The 21306-nt window shown below is 39.5% G+C and overlaps 1 protein-coding gene across 1 annotated transcript in view; it reads right to left on the reverse strand.

The window, feature by feature from the left end:
* Positions 1-211: 211 nt before the first annotated feature.
* The window catches only part of itgb2 (integrin, beta 2), a 39192-nt gene continuing 18097 nt past the window's right edge, over positions 212-21306 (reverse strand). The window contains exons 7-16 of the mRNA XM_044217705.1: positions 18803-18961; positions 18431-18526; positions 18235-18324; positions 17945-18082; positions 16656-16846; positions 12119-12351; positions 9121-9340; positions 8779-8993; positions 2475-2641; positions 212-1141 (exon numbers count right to left, since the gene is read on the reverse strand). Coding sequence (XP_044073640.1) covers positions 1076-1141; positions 2475-2641; positions 8779-8993; positions 9121-9340; positions 12119-12351; positions 16656-16846; positions 17945-18082; positions 18235-18324; positions 18431-18526; positions 18803-18961 — 1575 coding nt within the window. The 3' untranslated portion in view covers positions 212-1075. The remainder of the gene's footprint in view (positions 1142-2474; positions 2642-8778; positions 8994-9120; positions 9341-12118; positions 12352-16655; positions 16847-17944; positions 18083-18234; positions 18325-18430; positions 18527-18802; positions 18962-21306) is intronic.

Raw genomic sequence — 21306 nt, forward strand, 5'->3', positions numbered from 1 at the left:
GTTGAATATATTTATTTTGCTGGTAATATCCCAAACTAAATTTGAAGTAGTCTTTAAGGTTTACTGATTTAAATTTCTTGTACAGTGTAGTTTATCATGTGAAGGTACTTAACCTTTCTTGTAAAAATTACATGATGATCTCCCTCATTACCCTCTGTAGCTGTTGGAGCAAAGAGCCAGATGTTTTTCTTAGGAGTTGGTGGAGCCCAAACCAGAGCAACTATTGGATTTATTGTCTGTTTGCCAGAAACATCAATTACTGCAGCTTTAAATCTTATTTTAGCCCTCATGACATTTAAAATAAGAACACATTTTGAAAATGGTTAACTTTCTGACCTTTCGTAGAAAAGGTTTCAGTCATAGTCATCTGGACACTGTTTTTTCAGAATCAAGACGTTGACCAGTTCCCGGTCCATTTTTCACAATTGAGAATGACTTCTGGATGGGAGCCGAAAATGGGAGTCTTGATTCTGAAAACAGTGTCCAGATGACTACGACTGAAACCTTTTCTACGATAGAACACTCTTGGACGAATGAGGGACTACACCGTCTTATTTCTGATCTTCATTCAATTCATTTCCAATTCAAATTAGATTTTAAAGACATACATATAGAAGAAATCATTTTAGCAATCACTAAAATTATGTGCCACATGAAGAGAAAAACAGTGCTTTGAACTATATAATGTGTATCAATGTTCTTATGATACATCCAGTGTATGTATGTGTTACATCATTATATTCTGCCCATCCTATACATACTGTACCACTATAAACTGTGTACATTATAAGCTCTACTACATTACAATATCTCATGAAATTATTATAAGCAAAGAGCATAAATGTGCATCATTTTTGGAATAATAAGTAAACAAATATAATGCAACTGCAATCGTGTGTAGACAGTAAATGACAGTAATTCATTATTAAGAAAGTAAGCAAGTCAGCATTAATGCTGGAAAATAAATCTGTGAATGTGGACATTTGCAAATATATATGAGCATTACAAATTATACTTTCTAACATACTGTCATAATTTAGATACAACAGAGATGTACTGAACTCTCGCTGTGCCCTCACTCCCCAGTGAAGGTTGGGTTGGACACAGTGGTGGTGGCATTCTGGAACAGTGGGTTGTCAGCCTAGCAAGAGAGAAAGCCCAACGATTAGTTTGTTTCCATCTATGATGTTTTTTAATTTTGTCTTGAAGTCACTTAATTTCAAGATTTCACATCATATGGAACAAGCAAATTACAAAAGCACACACAGTGTCACTGATGCTCTTAGGCAGATCCCTGAGTGCTGCACATGTTCATCTCCAAAATGTAGAAGGTGGACTTTAAATTCTCTAATAAAAGTCTCAAATAATAGCAGCCAGTGGCTGGCACAAATAAAGGCTGGTCTCTCAAAAAGTCTGTGTCAAAAAAACATTGAGGGAAGTGAATTACCTGTACTATAATGGCCACATGGTGACTTGAGAACAGCCAGCAGAGCCCTGCCTAAGGATCTCAGGCTGCGCTCTGGCTCATGGGGGTGCAGCAATTCAGCAATGTAAGTGGGAGCTGAACCATGAAGTGCTTTTTAATATAATCAGTAAAATCTTAAAATCAATTCTAAAACTGACTGACTTCTGTTTAAATGTGCAACAGCAAATTTAAACAGGAGCAGATTAGAAAACAGAGGTGTCTTACTAAAATATACTCAAATATAATAGTAAAATAGGGGAAATGAGAAATAAAGGCTTGTTTCAAATAAAGGTCTGGTTCTAGTCTGCTGTTTAGTTACATAAAGGCCCTGGACACTATTTGAGAGTGTATGGTATGTAGGTTTGTGTGGAATATTGAGGTGGTGAAATTAATATGTAGATGATAGATATAAATGATAAAAACAACTTGGCAATATTAGCTGACTTACTGGAAAAGTTTGCGCTTCATCAAGGGCTTGTACAGGATGGATAAAAGCACAGCCTATACTGTATACACTGACTGAATCTCTGTCAGTTATCCTATGAGAACTAGACATAGATGACCAGCCTCTGAAGGATACAGTTATAAATACCATCAAAGCCATCATAAAAACAAGGAAAGAATTTAACACCTAACTGAATATTAAAAGGAAGGAAGTTGATATCATCTAATCTATCATCTAGTAATTACAAAGTCTGAGGTACTTTGGCTCATCTGGTGTCTAAATAGTATCCAAGAATCTTTAGACCTTGTTGATGTGGTATGTTAATGTACGGCTGTTGCTAAAGAGATCTTGATTTCAATGATATTCAAGGTAATAATGACTTCTATGTCTAAAGCATTCATTATAGTATCTGTTGTTGCAGGTGAAAGATTTCAATAAAGAATTTAACAAAAATAAACAACACCATAGAAGCTCTAGTTCTTAAAATGGTGATTGTGATTATTTCTAGTTTTTATTTTTGTTAGCAGTGATAATAAAAAATAACATTCAAATAATTCGTCTCACCTCTGCCCACTTAGATTTCTTCTTTTCATTTTCAAATTTCCTCCACTCTTTCAAGTCCTTTATGTAGATTAATAACTTGATGATCATCAGCAGAATGATGCCAATGAGAGCCACAGACACAATGGAGCCTCCGATAATAGCTGTGACGCTGGGTGGTTCCGGACAGTCTGGAGAAAGAGGAATACATTACAGAAGGTTTTACACATATCCAAAATGCCAAACTATAAAAAAAATAACAACTATTGGATAAATTGCCATGAAATTTTGTGGTCCCCAGAGATTGAATCCAAGTTACTTGAGTGATCCTCTGACCTTTCCTGTAGTGCTACCATAAGGGCGATAATGGTTTTTGACAGAAATGTCTCAACGAGTTGCCATGCTATTTGGTACAAACATTTATGTTCCCCTCAGGATGAATTGTAATCACTTTGGTGATCCTCCAACTTTTCAGCTTTGACAAATAAAAATTGACCTGATGATGTCACAAATTCTTTTTACTTTTTTGTGGCAGAAATGAGTTGTGCGATGCTAATTGTGAACAGTTTCTTTTGCACTTTGCTGGTAAGGTGGAGTTAATAAGATCTGATATCACCCCCAATCCTGCCTTTTTAGATGTGGATCAACCGCTCAGCCATTCTTTGAGCAATTTTTCTGCTGTTGCTCTGCCTGAACTCGCAGACGTCATGTCTCTCATGAGTTTCCTCCAGCCCTCTGGACAAAATCCCAACTAGGTTTTTATTGGAAGTTATGGATTGTATTGCGCCCCTTTTGCTAATTATTTTTAACAGCTCACTGTCTACTGGCTGCGACCCAGATTACTTTAAAACTGCTTGTGTCCAGCCAGTCCTAAAAAAACCTGGGCTTGATCCCACCCTCCTGGGTAACTATAGTCCAATCTCCAAACTGCCTTTTATTTAGAAGATTCTTGTATCTAAGCAACTTCTTGCTGCTGTGGAAAACAATAAATGACAACAAATGACCTTTTAATGAATGCAGACACAGGCATGTGTTCAATTCTTGTGCTGCTGGACTTAAGTGCTGGCTTTGACACAGTTGATCATGGCATTCGTTTAGATAGACTGAGGCACTGGGTGGGCATATCTGGCACTGCACTAGACTGGTTCTCATCTTATCTGTCTAATGGGAAATTCTGTGTCAGTATTAATAACTTCATGTCATCCTTTTCCCATATCAATTACGGTGTGCCTCAAGGTTCAGTTCTGGGACCAATACTGTTCTCCTTATACATGCTTCCTTTGGGTGATGTCATCCGCAGACATGGTATTTCTTTTCATTGTTATGCGGATGACAAACACTGTTGTACCTCCCTGTCAAGCCCACTGACCTTAGTACGCTGAGTTCTCTGCAAGACTTGGTGGCTAACATAAAAAATTGGATGTCGATACTGAAATCCTTGTTATTGGGCCCCAACACATCAATACACAAATACTGCCATCTACTGGTAACCTGTCACAACATATTTAGCCTGTTGCAAGAAATCTTGGTGTCCTGTTTGATAGCAATTTTATGTTTTTATCACCTCAGAAACATTGCAAAAATCCAATCTATTCTAAATCTTAGTGATGCAGAAACTGTTGTACATGCTTTTATCTCCTCATGCCTTGATTACTGTAACAGTCTGTTCACTTGTCCTAATAAAAAAACTCTGAAACGACTGCAGACTGTACAAAACTCAGCTGCTTGGCTGTTAACCAGGACCCAGAGGTACGATCACATAACACCTGTTTTAGCCTCTTTACATTGGCTCCCTGTTTGTTTTACGATTGATTTTAAGATCTTATTGATTACTTTTAAGGCTCTTCATGACCTGGCTCCAGACTATATTTTAGACCTTGTAATCCCTTATGAACCTTCACATAGTTTGAGATCTTTGGGCAAGGGTCTTCTGTCTGTTCCTGAGTCCAGGATGAAAACTAAGGGGGACAGAGCTTTTGCTATGAGGGCCCTGAGGCTCTGGAACAACTTGCCTGAAGAAATTAGGTTATCTGAATCAGTGTCTTCGTTTAAGTCTCTTCTCAAAACACATTTTTATCGGAAAGCAGATCCTGATTTTACCTGAACTGGCTGTTTATTTTATTGCTTTTGTGTATTTTATGTATTTCTTTATATTTCGTCATTCACTGTGGTATTTTATTTATCTTGTTGTGAAGCACTTTGTACTTGTTTTGATAAGTGCTCTATAAATAAAGTTTTATTACTATTATTGTTTGGATTCTTCCTGCTGCTTTGGACTTTGGATAGAGTGACTGCTGCAGTTTGGTTAAGTTACACAACTTAGGGGCGGCTGTGGCTTAGAGTTAGAACGGGACAAGACATGACAGCCTTTGATGTGTGACTGAGTTAGTTTCTCTGGACTGATGAGTAGTTGGCACCTGCCATCAGTTTATGAATGTGTGTGAATGGGGATCTGTCACAGCTGTCGCAGGGAGGTCTCAGAATCTGCTGTCACTCTTCCATGGCTGAAAGAGGCTTGACAAAACTGAAATAATCTTATTTGTGCAAAATGAGGAGAGACTTAAGATTGCCACGTATCTTGACACAAAAGGACTTAAACGAAGGACACTGTTAAAAACCTTGTTGTCTTGATTGATTGCGATCGCATTTTTTTTTAAAACCACGTTAAAGTAATAACTTAATCTGCTTTTTACCATCCAAACTTAGAGGCCTTATGTCAAAACATGATTTAGAAAAACTCATTTATGCTTTTATTTCCAGCAGGGTTGACTACTGCAATGGTCTTTTCACAGGCCTTCCTTAAAACACCATCAAACCGCTTCAGCTATTTATTCATTGTTCAAAAGATGTAGATTAAATTAAACCTAAAGCTAATCCCTGGTGAAAATAAGTTATGGTAAATGGACTGTACTTATATAGCGCCTTTCTGGTCTTTCTGACTACTCAAAGTGCTTTAACTACATATCACATTCACCCCATTCACACACTGATGGCAGGTGCCAACTGCTCATCAGTGTGAACTAATCATTCACACACACACACCGGGGGCACAGCCCTCAGTGGTTCTGGAGGTCTCATTTGTCCGGAGACAACAGGGAACCCCTCTACTAAGAAGGACGCTGCCCCCTCACCGCAGCAGTCCCGGCTACGACCATCCATTCAATCGGTGAATGCGGCGCACACTATGGATGCTGAATGTGCTCTGTTTTGTCCTGACAGAGCCCAGCCTACACCCCCTTGGCACCCTTGGGAGACCCTTAAGACTGATTGTCGGTGATTCCATAACTAGGAAAGTGTGTTTCTTTAATGCAGACACAATATTATTTACAGAGACCCAACAAATCCCACCATGAGCAAGCATTTGGCGACAGTGGCAAGAAAAAACTTCCTTCAAGAGGCAGAAACCTTGGACAGAACCAGACTCAATAGTGGGCGGCCATCCACCGCTGCCATGTTAGGTTTTGAGAGAGGTTTAGAGAGGGAGAGAGAGACAGAGGTAGAGAGAGAGGTTTAGAGAGGGAGAGAGAGGTAGAGAGGTAGCGGTAGAGAGAGAGGTTTAGAGAGGTAGAGAGAGAGGTAGAGGGAGCGAGAGAGGTTTAGAGAGGGATAGAGGAAGAGGTAGAGTGATTTAGAGGTAGAGGTAGAGATTTAGAGAGAGAGCGATTTAGAGAGGAAGAGAGAGGTAGAGAGAGATCTAGAGAGAAAAGTAGAGAGAGAGATTTTGGGGAAGGAGGGGTGGGGGTGGGAGAGAGGGAGGCACAATGCAAATACCACCTACAATTTTTAATATAGTAGAAATGTAATTGTAGTGTTAATATTAATAAAATAATAATAATGATAATAGGAATGACAGCTATAGGAAAAATAATGTCAGTATTAACAGAGCCAAAAACAACAACTACAGTTGTTTTAGCAGTTGTCGAGCAGGAACACAGGGGAAGCAAGTGGCCCACAACCACAGATCCAGTCTTTGCAACTCTGGAGGCAGAAATACCTGCTGAAAGTGACAGAAGGAGAGAGGAGAGAAACAAGAAGGCACATAACTGCAGCATAACTAAGGGATGGTTCAGGGCTCACCTGAGCCAGCCCTAACTATAAGCTTTATCAAAGAGGAAAGTCTTAAGCCTACTCTTAAATGTGGAGATGGTGTCTGCCTCCCGAACCCAAATTGGGACCTGAAGTTTGTTTCATTTGGGAGTTAAAGGATAAATCCTGATCAAAGATAACTCTGAGCTTCCTTACGGTGGTGCTGGAGGCCAGGACAATGCGATCTAGACACAACTATCTCTTTAGATAATGTGTCTGTGGTGTTTGGGGCGAAGTACAATCACTTCAGTTTTGTTTGAGTTTAGAAAATTGCAGGTCATCCAGGTCTTTATGTCCTTAAGGCATGCTTGAAGTTTAGCTAATTAGTTACAGTAGTTTAATCTGGCTTGATTGATAGATATAATTGGGTATCATCCATAACAATGAAGGTTTATGGAGTGTTTCCTAATAATATTGCCTAGAGGAAGCATATATAAGGTGAATAGAATTGGTCCAAGCACAGAACCTTGTGGAACTGCGTGACTAACTTGGGCGTATATGAAGGACTCACCGTTAACATGTACAAACTGATATCGATATGATAGATAGGATTTAAACCAGCTTAGTCCGGCCTTTGTCTCACCTCGTGTTGTCTAGTGTTTGTAATTGTGTTTTTAAGGTCTGTTATGTTTTACATTAACTGTTTTTATGTTGTTATTTTTTTTTAACAATTTTACTTGTGAAGCACTTTGTGACCTTGCTCTGTGAAAGGTGCTATACTAAATAAACTTTACTTACTTACTTTGTTTATGACCAAATACCTGCAAAACTTCAAAATCAGCCTCAGCTGTACTTTGTGTTTAGGGCTAATTAGCAAATTGACTAACCCTAACAAATTGACTGCAGCATTTATTTTCTTGAGCAAAACTAATTTAGGGACATCATAACTAGCCACTATATATAGCAATAATTAACGTAGCCTACATTCTTTACTAGCCTTCATGTACCTTGTCTCGGGTCCGCTCTGTGGACTGGATTCGTAGACTGTAATGTTATGCTTTTGGCTAAGATCCTGAAGCAGAGACGTTGTGCTGTTGTGGTAGGCTAGTTCAGTTTTACAATAGACACACTGTGCAGAGTTTTCTTGGACACTTTCTGTCGCTTTCTCTGGCCTGTCTCTTCTCTGCCTGTCGGCACGCAGGAAACAGGGAAAGGACCCAAACGCAGACCGCACAGGCAGGTGCATCAATTATTTAATATGGCTTACTGGCAGGTATACTGGTTGGCAGGCAGGCCAGTAGGTAGACAGGCAGCAAGATAGTCACCGGTAACAGGCAGGCAGATAATAGTCCAAACGACAGGAAACAAAACGGCAGAAGCCAACATAGCACGTAGCATAGAGATGAAGGAATCACCAAGACTATATACAGAGGTGAGGGCAGGATAACTAGACACAGATTAACTTAATTAGGGAGGGGCAAACAATCCAAACTGGCTGGAAAAACAAAACAAAGACAGGAAATAAAACTACCAGACACATGAGGGGAGGAGAACATACAAAATAAAACAGGAAATAACTATAAACATGACACTGCGCCTTTCGCTATTTTCTCTCTCTTCTTCCTTTTTGTAATCTGCACTGTCAAAGATGCTCTGAACTGTCTCTGATCACACACAGTGTAAGCATGTCGTGTGACAGTAATAATCATCCGTTTGAAACAGTGCGCTATATGTAATTATATGGATTAAACGAAGCTTTGATGCAAATAATTTGCATCGAAGGTTTTTAAGTAATTACTCGCGTTACTCGAGGAATCGTTTCAGCCATATAGTACAGTATACTCATACTGTAAACTTTAGCACATTCCCATGTAAATATTTTGCACATGCCTGCACAAACTGTAAATTAAACAACAGTCATATTGTACGTATTCTTTTATTTTCTTATATTTTTTACATTCTTTAATACCTTATTGTCAATTTATGATTCTTGACCTGCAGTACTTGCTTTATATTTCTTATATGTCTACTATGTTTATTGTTTTGCACCAAAATACCAAAGCAAATTCGTTGTATGTGTAAACCTACTTGGCAATAAAGCTGATTCTTATTCTGAGAGCATGTTAACATACTGGTTTTAGCATTTAGCTGAAAGCACTGCTGTTCCTAAGTACAAAGCTACTAGTCTTGTTTAATGTTTCCAAATAGCAGAACCACTGAAAACGGTATTGAAACAATGACATTGTTCTTAAATTTAAGAGTTTGGCACCTCTGAAGAGTTTTCTGTATTTCAGCAGCTTACCTCTCTGTTTCAGAATTTCAGCCCTGTAGTTATCCTCTCCGACCAACTGTTCTAGCCTAAATTTGATCCAGCAGCCCTCTGTGTCCTTCTGCTGGCACTGCTTGCTTTGTATGGTGAACTGGTCTACCATGTCAGGATAAATGCTCTTGTTGCAAGCCACACTGCAGTTTTTTTTAAATGGACCTGAATTAAAGCCGAGGCATTCAATGCAGTTCCTGAAAACAAGATTAATAGCAACAGTTAATACTTAGGTCAGTAGTGAAGCTACTTTATTTATTTATGACCAAATACAGGACCTTTAACAATAATTTGAAAGTAAAAGTTGAGTTCTGGACTCCTTACAATTTGGTCTTGCAAAGGTCAGGGCAGCCGAGGCATGTCTCGCATAGTGGAGGCTGGTATCCCTCCTTACACTCACAGCGGTTACACTTGCAGGTCCCTCTGCCGTAGCATATGGTGTTGTTAAGGGTACGACAGGCATTCTCAGACACCGTACACTGACAGGCTGAGCCCTCGTAGCCTGGATTGCATTCACATCTGTCACAGTTGCATTTACCGTGTCCTACAAGTGATGAGGAAAAGACAGGAGAGTTAGAGTGCTGATATAATTGCTTTTAACTACACATTCGTGTGCTCATGCTATTCCACATGGCCTGCATTCCCTCTGAGGAAGTATCTGCAAGGTGCAACTAAGCCCATGAATAGTGGGGGCAGCAGATCTGGTCAGCAGCTGAGTCTGAAAAAACAATCACAGAAAGCTTTGAAGATGAACTAAAAAGGGATTTATAGTTAAAGGGTCTAGCTGACGTGTTCATCCTTGAAAATATAACTACATGTCAGGGCTATAGAGACACCACATGGAGAATGCAAGAACTGTGCTGTGATTGGTCAGCCTGAGCTGCATTTTTTTTCTCCTTCGAGTTTCTAATGCTGATGGAAAATGATGGTGAAGACAACATGAAGCGAGCTAAAGAAAGATTCAGTAATCTGCTGCTTTTCACTCACACACATCTGACAAAGCCATCTCCACTCAACATGCTCACCTTGATCACTGCTCACTATCACAGTGACAATGTAAAGAGTGATTGTACAGTAACAGTCTCCTATTCAGTTATGAGACAAGGTGAACAGTCCCATCATTGTTTCTGACAGCAAAATCCCAATTCTTCTGTTTATGTAATATATTTTGTATTTGTTGTTTATATTTTACACTTACTTTGGCAATGTAAATGTCTGTTTACATTCAATTCAATTCAAAGGGGCTTAATTGGCATAATAAACAAGGTTACTGTGAGGAACATAATTAAAGCCTAACAGAGTGTAGAGCACACATCCAAAAACTTTCTACAGGTGCTGGATCATAACACAAGCTGAAAGCAAAAGTCAGACAAAAGATCGACACTGATAGCTCCCTGCAAATTTAATTTAACAGAGCAACATTTTGATCTGACCAGATCTTTGTTAGGCATTGTCAAATAAACATCACAACATATATAAAGCACAATACAGACTGATCACAAATGGTATATCCGTCTAGTGTTGTGGTGGTGATATTAACAGGTGAAATGAACTACAGACCCAAACCTGCGCTGTAGTTATCTACAGCAGCTTCTACAAAAGTATAAATCCAGTTTACACAGCAGGGTTCTCAGGAACTGTCAACACCTCCCACACTTAGCAGCCTGTGGGCAGATCAGTCTGTTGTAAATCCAAATGCAGTTTACTGCTGCTTCCACTGTTGTTGCAGTTAAGGTTCATAAGTAGGTCAATGTAGGAGTTGTGTATGAATGGAGTTTCGTATCAGATGTATAATATTGGACTTCAAATAAATATACAACTGCTATCAACTGTGACTGGTTCCTGCACACTCAATTAATTTGAACTTTGCATGCATATCTCTCACAGCTGACCTCCACTAATTTTCTATAAGAAGCAGCAAATTCCTCACGTGAAGCACAATGGAGTGAGAGATGGTGAGGTAAGGCGCAGCAGCAAATATTCAAATGAATGAACTGTGACCTGGAAAGAGTTTGAAAATATTGCCGTGGTAACTAGTCACACCTGTCATATTTCTTATAAATAAATAATATAATAGTAAACATAATAATAATAAATAATGATAAAAATAATTAGCTTAATATGTTAGTCCTGAAATAACTGTCCAATAAGATGCAGCGATTGACAGTAAGATTGTTCTGCCCATGGTGGCTAAGAGTGGGAGGTTTGGTAGTTCCTGGGGACCGATAGATTGGCTGGGCCATTATTATTGGACAAAATTTGCTTATTTATTATAGATATATCAGTATCAGTGTATGTCAGCCAATTAGTAACAAGAAATGTCATTACATTTAGAAATGTTTGAGGTAATTTTGAAACAGTGTCTCCGTTACAGAGTGTGTCCACCAAAGAGCCTTGTCAAGTTCATTTTTACACTGTAAAATGTCCCACTCACAACATATATTGGTCACAATTCTTTCAAATTTAAAGTCCCTTAAAAAATGTTTGTGTATGTTTTGATAAGAAATACTGGGGACATCCTGGTGGCCTTGGGGTGTAAGATGCTTACCATGTAATTGCAACGTCCCTGTTTAGTCAGGGCCATTTTTTTGCATACGACCCCTTTTCTCTCTTTCCTCATTTACACTCCATCCATCCATCCATTTTCTACCGCTTGGTCCCGTTAGGGGTCGCGGGTGACTGGAGCCTATCCCAGTGACTTTGGGCCTTAGGCGGGGTACACCCTGGACAGTGGCCAACTCGTCGCAGGGCTAACACAGACAAGGACAGACAACCACTCACTCTCACATTCATTCAATACGGGCAATTTAGAGTTATCAATTAACCTACACATGCATGTCTTTGGACGGTGGGAGGAAGCCGGAGAACCCGGAGAGAACCCACGGTAACACGGGGAGGACATGCAGACTCCACCCAGAGAGATTGTGTGATGTTGGTCTGGTCCGGGAATCGATCCCACGAACCCACGATCTCCTTATTGGGAGGCAGGAGCTTTAGCCGCTCTGCCACCGTGCACCCCCCATTTACACTCCACAATAAAAAATAAAAGTAAGAACTCCTCCCTATCTACCCCCTTGTTACATAGCAATCTGGAAGAAGAAGACTGCTATCTAGCAAACATGAATGTTAACAATAAAGAAAATGCTTTCCAAATGTTTTATGAGGTAGAAAATACATTTAACCCAAATGTTTGGTCTTAAGGATACAGACAATGTGTTTTGGTGAGAAATACTTTTATCTGTTAAACCATAATGGGAAAAAAAACAGTTATTTTGTTGTAACACTTTAAAATGCAGATAATTTAAAATGACTAAAACTCTACCTCCACATAGTTTATTCTGGAACTTCTCACAGTGTTCATCGTCGCACTCGCAGAAGTCGCCATGGTAATTGCTTCCACTCACTGTGGTGTGGCACTGGCACCTGCCACACACACAGTCTCCTCGACCCTCACACTCAGTGCCATTCTGCCTCTGACAGGAAGCTCGCAGGGAGCGCTCGTCTTTATCGCCAATGGAGCACTTACAGAACTGACCGACAAAGCTTTCACTGCAGCTGAATAAGGATAAGTTAGAAAGAGCGATAAAACATAAAATTAGCAAATAAACTTGAACAATAACTCAATAAAGAGCTAGTTTTTTCACCAGCATCCATCCTTCTATGATGCATGTTAAAATAGAAATTTTCTTTTATCAGTTTTGTGAGCCCCAACTATTCTTTTGATCTGTCACCTTAATAGATTTTTGTAAATTTTTCAGCAACCCACACAACGCCCCGTAAAGTCACAAATTGTTGCTTCTGTTTTTCTATTTAAGGGGTGTTAATTAGTGAGCTTCAGAGGTGTTGGTGTATTTTTTAACTTTGAAGAGCCAGAAACGCAGTTTGCCCTGCTTTCAGTCTAAACTAGGCTAACCACATCCTGACTCATGCTTCTCATCTCACTTTCAAAAAGAAAGCAAATAACAGGTCTCTTAACTATTTTCACCATCTTCCCAGAACAGTCTCAAAAGTACAATCTAAGCCATCCTGAAATGAATGTGGACCGTCCTGAATTTAGAGTCTTTGTTTTCTACATTATCATAAGCTAAAATCATTCAAAGTGACCTTTTAAGATAAATAAAACATCATACAAATGATTAGATGATCAATCTAGGCTTGGGTGGTAACTGTTTTGCCTCCATACCATCCTGACATTTAACCAGGGTATAGGTATATGACGGTATTAGTGTAGAAAAAAACAACGTGAAACAACATGAGCTGCTGGTGATAGAAGTCACTGTAGCATGTATGACATTGCCTAGCTTACAATGCTGTGTCATTGCTTGTGCTGAACCAAACTTCTATTTAGGTTTTTGAATTAAGTTTTGAATGTCGTCATATTTTATGAGCATCACCCTAAAAACAATTTAAAAATCCTCTAACAAAATCCTCAGTTTAAATAAAGTGATCCATCGGATTAAATTACTTAGTCTTTTTTATGAAATCAAATTTCTTTAATGAATGTAACTCTTTAACTTAGTTATGGTGCTGTTAGAATGCTGCTATACTGCCCCATTAACATAGGTGCTGCCTTCCTTGTGTGTGGCAAGCGGGACAACAAACAGTTTTTTGATCACAGTGAAAATGTTGTTTTTCAAAGGCTAAACGCCATCAAATATGGATTGAAGCACAAATAAAAACATATTGTTGTCGTAAGGCGAGGTGCTAAATAGAGGTATGTGGACCCAAAAGCAGATGACAAGGAAGCGGTCTCAGGGTGAAGTAGCCGGATGACTACAGTGTTTATTGTTGGGTGGAATGCAGGCAAGAACAGGCAGAGGTGAGCAGACAGGTAATGAGCAGACAAAAGCCAAAATCCAAAAAAGGTTCACGGGAGAACAAAGAATCCAACACAACTTAGCGACAAGGCTCGGCAGGAACAACACCATATGTACAACAATGATCCGACACAGAACAAAGAAAAGACCAAGACTAAATACCCTAGGGGAGGTGAGATAACAAGACACAGGTGCCAACAATCAAGGGAGGACCAACAATCAAAACTGGAGGGAAAACACAGACAGGAAGTAAAAACACAGGACACACAAGGGAAGGAGACTACTACAAAATAAACCAGGAAGTGATACACCTAAACTACCACAGTTGTGATTTTGAAAATTATTACATCTATCTTTTCTCAATAAATTTTGACTTTTGGACTTTATAACGCTCTGGAGTTCTTGGAAATGTTTGGATCATGCGAGTCAAACAATCCCAGCCACTAGGGTTGGGTTATTTTTTATAGCTAATGTGGTGAATTAATTGTTATATCAACCAAACCAGAGATGGTGATTGTTGGAACAGTGTAAAGACTAAGTCATCCTCCCCGATCCTATTTTTTATTCCCGGTATGAAGGGAGGTCCTTAAACTTGAGCAAGCGTTGGCACCTCTGTTTTGAACAGGCTGTTGGGAGAGACTCGGCTGGGCGTTGCTGAATGGATGCTGGTGATTTTTTGTTGTCACCAAGGCATCCTCCACGGCCCGCCAGACGGACCTGTGGCTCCGGAGGGACACAGAGAGAGAGAGAGAGGACCGGACGACCAAGTGAACCTGCCAGGTGAATGTAAGAAGCGTGCGGTGGACATTTTAAGTATCCCCTCCCCTTTGACTTTTAAGTCTCCTTCTGTTCCTTAGTGTTGAGGTAACTGTGGACTTAAGTAATTGCTGGGGCAACATTTTAATTCCTCTTTTTAAGTTATAAAAAAAAAAATCTGAATCAGAATTTTAAATTCATTTAATTATTTAATATTTTATGTTCCATTTTTAAAATACACCCCATCACTACATACGCCACACCAAATTAGGTGTGGGCAGACAAAACACAAATATAGCGAGGCGAAAACCCAAGCGTTCAAAGCTTGTTCCAAAACGAGAGTGAATCTGGGGTAGGCTTTCACCCACTGACGAGCACTAAAGGAGAGGATGGGGATGAAGAGCGACGCCGAGTGGGCTTGTTTTATGTTGGACAAGTAGGTGCCGGCGGTTAACTTAGTTAGTTTGCTAAAGTATCGGTTTTTCCATTACAACAAATGTAACGTTCCAAAAATAGCAGCTAGCAGTGTACGTCAGCACGTTCTCATTCAATACTGAAGTTTCGTCACACCTCTCTGTGTCATATAAACACACACAAGATAGCCTTTAGTGTCTGTATTACAGGGCTGCCAGAAAGCCTTCATGAAATCAGTTGACGTAATGTAATGTAAAGAGCGACAAAGTCCACTTAAGGAGGAGGTGGGCTGGTTGGACGGGTCAAACAAACCCATGACCGGGGTTCATGTCCTGTGTAAAACAAAAAGTTAACATTGACTTTAAAGTTTTAAGTTACGTTACATGTCACATGACAAAAGTCAAGTAAGTCACATGACTTCCTACTGCCTAACCAAGTGTTTTTTTCCCTAAACCTAAGCACAAGTGTGACGTCACACGTCACACAAGTGACGTGACATTGTTTCTGAAAGGGTCTCCTACTAATGCCAAAGGGTACCATGTTCCTGTTTATATGATGCAGAGAGGCGTGACAAAACGTTGGTATTTGGCGTCCTGGGAATGAAAATGCGTGTACGTTCAAGCATTGTACGTACACCAACATAGTAAGTTGATCGTCAGAGACTCCGTGCTAGTGTCTGTAATGAGCTTGTATATAGCTGACAATAGCTAACATTACTGTTGGCAGTGTACTTTTTTTCCAATGTTGAAGAACTGATACAACAACATTGTCATATAACATTACAGCATTGGGCGTCTGCTTCTGGTGTCATTGAGCCGAGGAGGAGGGGCCAACTTTGAATGTTATGTTTACAAACTGCAACCAACAAATCCTATCCAAATCCAAATTCTGCCTTTAAGGTTATGAAAAGATCATAGGCATGTTTAAAAGAAACCAACATTGACTGTTGGTAGGACACGAGTTGTAGATTGTGGTCTCTAGTATCAAAGTCAAACATCCACCCAGACCCTGAATCTAAAGTCTTGTTCACACAAAGTAGCAGGCTCTCTCGCCTCTCACATTTACACAATTTACATACTCAGCTCTGATTTAATTATTTTCTCCCATTGCCGCAATACTGATGGATAACTAAGTAGGTAATTTCTCAAGCACTGTGTTCCACAAATCATTTTTCTTATTCAAGTCCCAGTAGCTCATTACAGTTATATTATACTAAATAGGGCAGCCATTGATCGCTATGATCGTCTTTTCCCCCAGTTGAAGTGCTTTTATAGAGTTGAGTTGAAGTAAAAAACAGCTTTGGCCCACGTTCCCTAAGAGAATCAAAACCAAGTATGATTGGCTCTCTCTGGGTTGTTGCTCCCGTGCATCAGAGGACATTTTGCATGAAGTTGATCATTTCTCAACTTCTCCAGGTCACACCCTGGCTGACATTTGAGTCTTGAATCGCAGGAACTGGTGCTAGGATGTTATTTGGAGGTACCATTCACAGTGAATGGCAGCCTGTCGTGCCTTGTGTTTTAGTCTTTGTGTGAACTGGGGGTAAGAGGTTTTACTGCACTACAACATCAAGCTTGTCCTTCTTTTTTCCTGACAGAGGACAGTCATTATCCGCACAAAAGGTTGCTTGTCAGGAAAACAAACAGTTCATTTTACATGTTTGAACAAATGACTGAGGCTGGCATTTTTCTTGTGAAGAAAGCCTCCTACAGGCAGCTAGAATAGCATTGTTTATTTTAGATATACACAAGGCCACCAAATACATATTGATGCATGCATTTAAGAAAGCCAACACATACTGTATTTTTTATGAACTCAAAAGTGCATGCCAAGTCACTGAAACAGTCATTGTGTAGGAGGTATAAAGCTTACCTGCAAATACCACAAGTGACTCTTCCCTTGCCATTGCAGTGTGGGTGGCTACTGTCATGGGGATCATCACATTGACACTCACAGTTTGTAGATAAGGTGACTGTCAATGTGTCTTTAATGCCCAGTGGTCTGATAGTGAAAGACTTGTCCTTCATACATGAGTCCGCTGTCACAGTGACATCAAAAGAAATCTGGAGAGGGCAGTTAGGGTTGGGGAGTCAGACAGAGGTGTACATTTTTTTTACAACAGTTTAAACATATAAGAAACTATAATCACTTGACAAAATGAGATATTCACATTCTTTCATCCCCTATTGTATTAATATGCAATGCATTGGACCTCTCCTTTCCAGCTCCTCCTGAATCTGAGGTTCTACAATCAGCGTCATCCTCTTTTCCAGCCTCTTGGCATCTTTTCCCAGTAGCCTGAGCAATGTGATACCCTGATAGTGTACATTCGGTCGTGAGTATTTCCTGGGGTGTAGTGTGGGAGTATGGGGTGCCAGCGCCATTACTACGGGCCATTTGGTTCATGTATAGCCGGAGTGTGAGCTGTGTCTCCATTCTTGACAGGAAGTCAAGTGCATTGGGAGCGAGTTACTACCTCAATTAAAATAGTTCAAGCCTCTTGGGGTCTTGTTCACGAGTCAGGGTAAGATGGAAGGCAAGATCTACAGGCGGATTGATGCAAGAAGCATTAAAGCCTGCGTTATACCAGACTATTGTGGAAAGAGGCAGCTAAACCTAAAGGCTAAAGTCTTGATTTACTGGTCAATTTACATTCCAACCTTACTCATGAGCTTTGGGTAATGACCAAAAGAATGTGGTCACAAATTCAAGTGGCTGAGATGAGTTTCCTTTACAGTGTGGCTGGGCTCTTAGAGATAGGGGGAAGAGCTCAGACATCTGGATGGAGCTTGATGGAGAACTGCTACTTCTTCACAGTGAAAGGAGCCAGTTAAGGGGGTTTGGGCATTTGATTAGAATGCTTCCAGTTAGAATGCTTCCAGGCAGCCTCCCTTTGGAGGTACTCTGGGCCCTAACTGGGAGGAGACTCTGGGGGAAAGACCCAGAAAGAACTGGAGGAGGGGGCTAGGGAGAGGGAAGTTTAGGCTTTCGTACTTCTGGTACCACCAGGACCTGTACCAGGATAAGCGGATGGACAATGGATGGATGACTTTTTAATACCCATTACAATGTTTAAACCTGAAATTGATGTAACAGGAACTATGTGCACATGCAATATGAACATCACCATGAAAAGTTTAAAAACTACAAAAAGAACTGACCTCCTGTCCCACATGTACATTGTCACAAACCCCTTCGCTGTCTCCTGCTGGTCCTGCATGATTGCATTTAGGGGTGTAGACAACTCTTACATTGTCAGGGAGATTGTCATGGGTCACAGTTACTTTGGAGGACAACCTCTGTCATGGATTACACATTTGAGAGGGTTGTGAGATACAGACAAAAATAGCACAAAATTGTGAGAAAAAATGTATTGGCTACAATGGACAGTTCTAAAAATACATGTGCACACAAAAGCAGAAAGGTAAAATTTGTCAAATAGACAACTTACATTGTAGGCGCTTTCAATCAATTGAACAACATTTTTAGAATCTGATGACAGAACTCCCACCTCTGATTTTGGAATCATTTTAGAGAGATGCTGAGATAAAACATAAGGTGAAATGAAAAATCAATCAGAGTAAGAATAGAATGTGTACTTTATAAATAAATAAAAAGAGGTACAGAAATTAATAAATTTTATTTACCTTGTACACAATCTCCACATTTTTTGTCACTGCGAATATCGGCTGAATATTGTTTTTTTCTAACTGCATAGCTAGTTGTCCAACAGATGGATAGTCCTGCACACATCAATCAGTGAAATCAGTGAATTTTTTAAAACCTAATGTTACACTTCTTAAATAACCATTTGAGGTGTTAACCACTGAAAAAAACTCACCACTCATCAGTGGTTTTTAAAGAAAACTTAAGAAAACTTTTTGGAATCAGTGTAGCAAAGTCTTAATGGATAGTTGCAATGTATTACAACCCAGATCTTTTTTTCATGGTTTTGCCCATCAGTTATGATAACATGGCACTGTAAACCTTTTGACTCCGTTATGTGATTCTATGCATACCATCTCAATGCTCTTGGTATAAAGGTTGTTTTCCATGTGGCAATGTTCATCATTGGGTTCCAGTATGCCGGCCAATTTTCCATCCCCGGCCATGTGGAATCCAGCATCAGTGGTCAGCACAATCAGCCGAGTGCTGCTGTTCCTCCAACCTATTTTGTCCTAAACGACAATATATGTTAGGGACCATTTAAACAAGAAAACTTCAAAGGCACGATTACCCAACTTTTAACTTGTTTAAAAAAAAAAAAAATACTGTGTTCACACTTCTCTACCTCCTACAAATTACCATTATACCCCATTAACTTGCTTTGCGAAAAATGTTTGGGAGTAAACATAATTGCTGCCTGGAGTGTGCTGTAATCCTTTTGCTGTAGGGAGGAGCTCAGGGTGGACGGTTAGGAATACAAAACCCAGAAAGGATAGAAATAGGCCCTCTTTGCATTTAAAGTCAGCACTGAGTTTTTCAATATTTAACCAAGACCACCATTTGTCTTCTAACCTTAACCAAGTTTTGAGTTAAGCAAACAGAACCATAAAAATGCTTTAGCTGCTAAGAGCAGTTATTGTTGGAAAAGCAAGTGAAATATGTTAAAGGTGGGTGATATAGAGCGAACAACGACATGGCAAGTAATATAACTAACGTTAGCTAGGTTGTGGGTTAAACTGTCTCTACAGTTGCTGCTGCGAAGCTAACAGCCAGAGAGGATGAGACGGTTTCCCAGAGCCAGCACAGCAGCTCCAGACAGCGATACTCACAACTCTCCTGCTACTGTAGCTAACATCACAACAACAGCATATCTTGGCAAACTAGAAAGTAAGCTGAATGTCTGTGGGCAAGTCATTTAATGTTACACACAAATCATGGCTGGAATGGCTGGAATAGTGTTGTGTGGCTCAGAAGTTTTAAGACACAGGATTACATTTTAGACTGAATTCAATTGTGGTGGGGTGTTGGCTTTCACTGGGCTGTGTTTTACATCTGTATGTAAGAAAAACTTTGGAATATGCACCATCTAGATGGAGGGCACTGACAAAATGATGACAAACCCTGTGATTTGTTATCCCTACGAGGACGTCATGTACTCTCATCCTCTGGTCAGAATGGGCTCCTAATCCTCTTTCCCCCCGCATAATGTGATTACTTTCTCTTTACTTACTGTCAATTTTAAGTTTCTATGTTTCCCCGTTGTTTTCTTTCACAGATGCTAAACCATTAAATGGATGGATGGCTTAACTACTGTTCATATAGTGTGTTTGTTTTCCAAACAGTCAAAAAACTACACTAATTTGCCAGCCAAGGCTACAAAAGATGAAGAAAGGAAAATCTAATTCTGTTTCATGTATATAAATGCCTGTATTTATTGATAGCAGTTCATGGAGAACTTTACTGAACTTTATGTGTTACTTCTCTGGTGTCACAAGGAGCTCACAAAAAATTTGATGATTATGAGAATTATTAATCCAGACTGTAACTGGACATCTTGTTTCATTTGTGGCTTAAAAGGTATATTGTACTGATAGTATTGATCATTACTGTGTGGTCACAACATGTCACTGACTTTTTAATGAGGCATGATATAAATCTGAGCAGGACACTACCTCAAGTTACAGTTCAGTTCATGATCAGCAGATGTTTTAATAGTGGTTTATTGTTTGAATTCATGTTAAAATCGCATATCTACTAGCATTCACACCACAAACAAACTGCACCACCAAATGAGACCCTCCTTTTCACGCAGGCTCTGTCCGTTTGTTTAGTTTGCTCCAGAGTATGATTGAGAGCTACCATGCCACCCCAAATTCAGTTCATTTAAACAGAACCAAACAGATTAGGTGTGAAAGCACCTAAATTCTATGGTATGATGTACATTTTAATCAGAATCAGAAATACTTTATTGATCCCCGAGGGGAAACTCTTTTGTTACAGCAGCTCACTATCACGTCAGTGCACACAGAAATAGAAGTACTAAGCAAATCAGAATATAATACACTATAATATAGGTCAGATAAATTAAGTACCAAATAGATATATGTATAAAATTAAAATAAGTGTAAAGTGGGTTTACCAGTTGATGATAATAATATGGTATAACAATACAATGTAATAATATAAGTAGTAAGTAATAGTGCATGAACTGTCAAGTTAAGTGTAGCTTATTAAGATGATTATGAGATGGTGGATATTGCACAGCAGTAATAGAAGTATGAATAAATATCAATAAACATTATACTATTTAAAACAGAACTCAGCCTCACTTCTGACATCAGACAAAATGGCATCAACCAAAAGGTGTCAGGCAACAGGAAAAATATTGTCAGGTCTTGACAATTCATCAAAGATATTTGCTGGCTCAGTTTCTTGTACTTATTGCAGTCATTTGTGATTCATAGCTGGTACAGCTATTGCACTATGCGCTTTAAGCTCATACAGCCCGTTAAAAGGCATAGCTTGTGTGACATGTGAGTGTTATTCAATTCAATTCAATTTTATTTATATAGCGCCA

This window comes from Siniperca chuatsi, linkage group LG12 (genome assembly GCF_020085105.1).
Source record: "Siniperca chuatsi isolate FFG_IHB_CAS linkage group LG12, ASM2008510v1, whole genome shotgun sequence".
In the NCBI taxonomy this organism is placed as follows: domain Eukaryota; kingdom Metazoa; phylum Chordata; class Actinopteri; order Centrarchiformes; family Sinipercidae; genus Siniperca; species Siniperca chuatsi.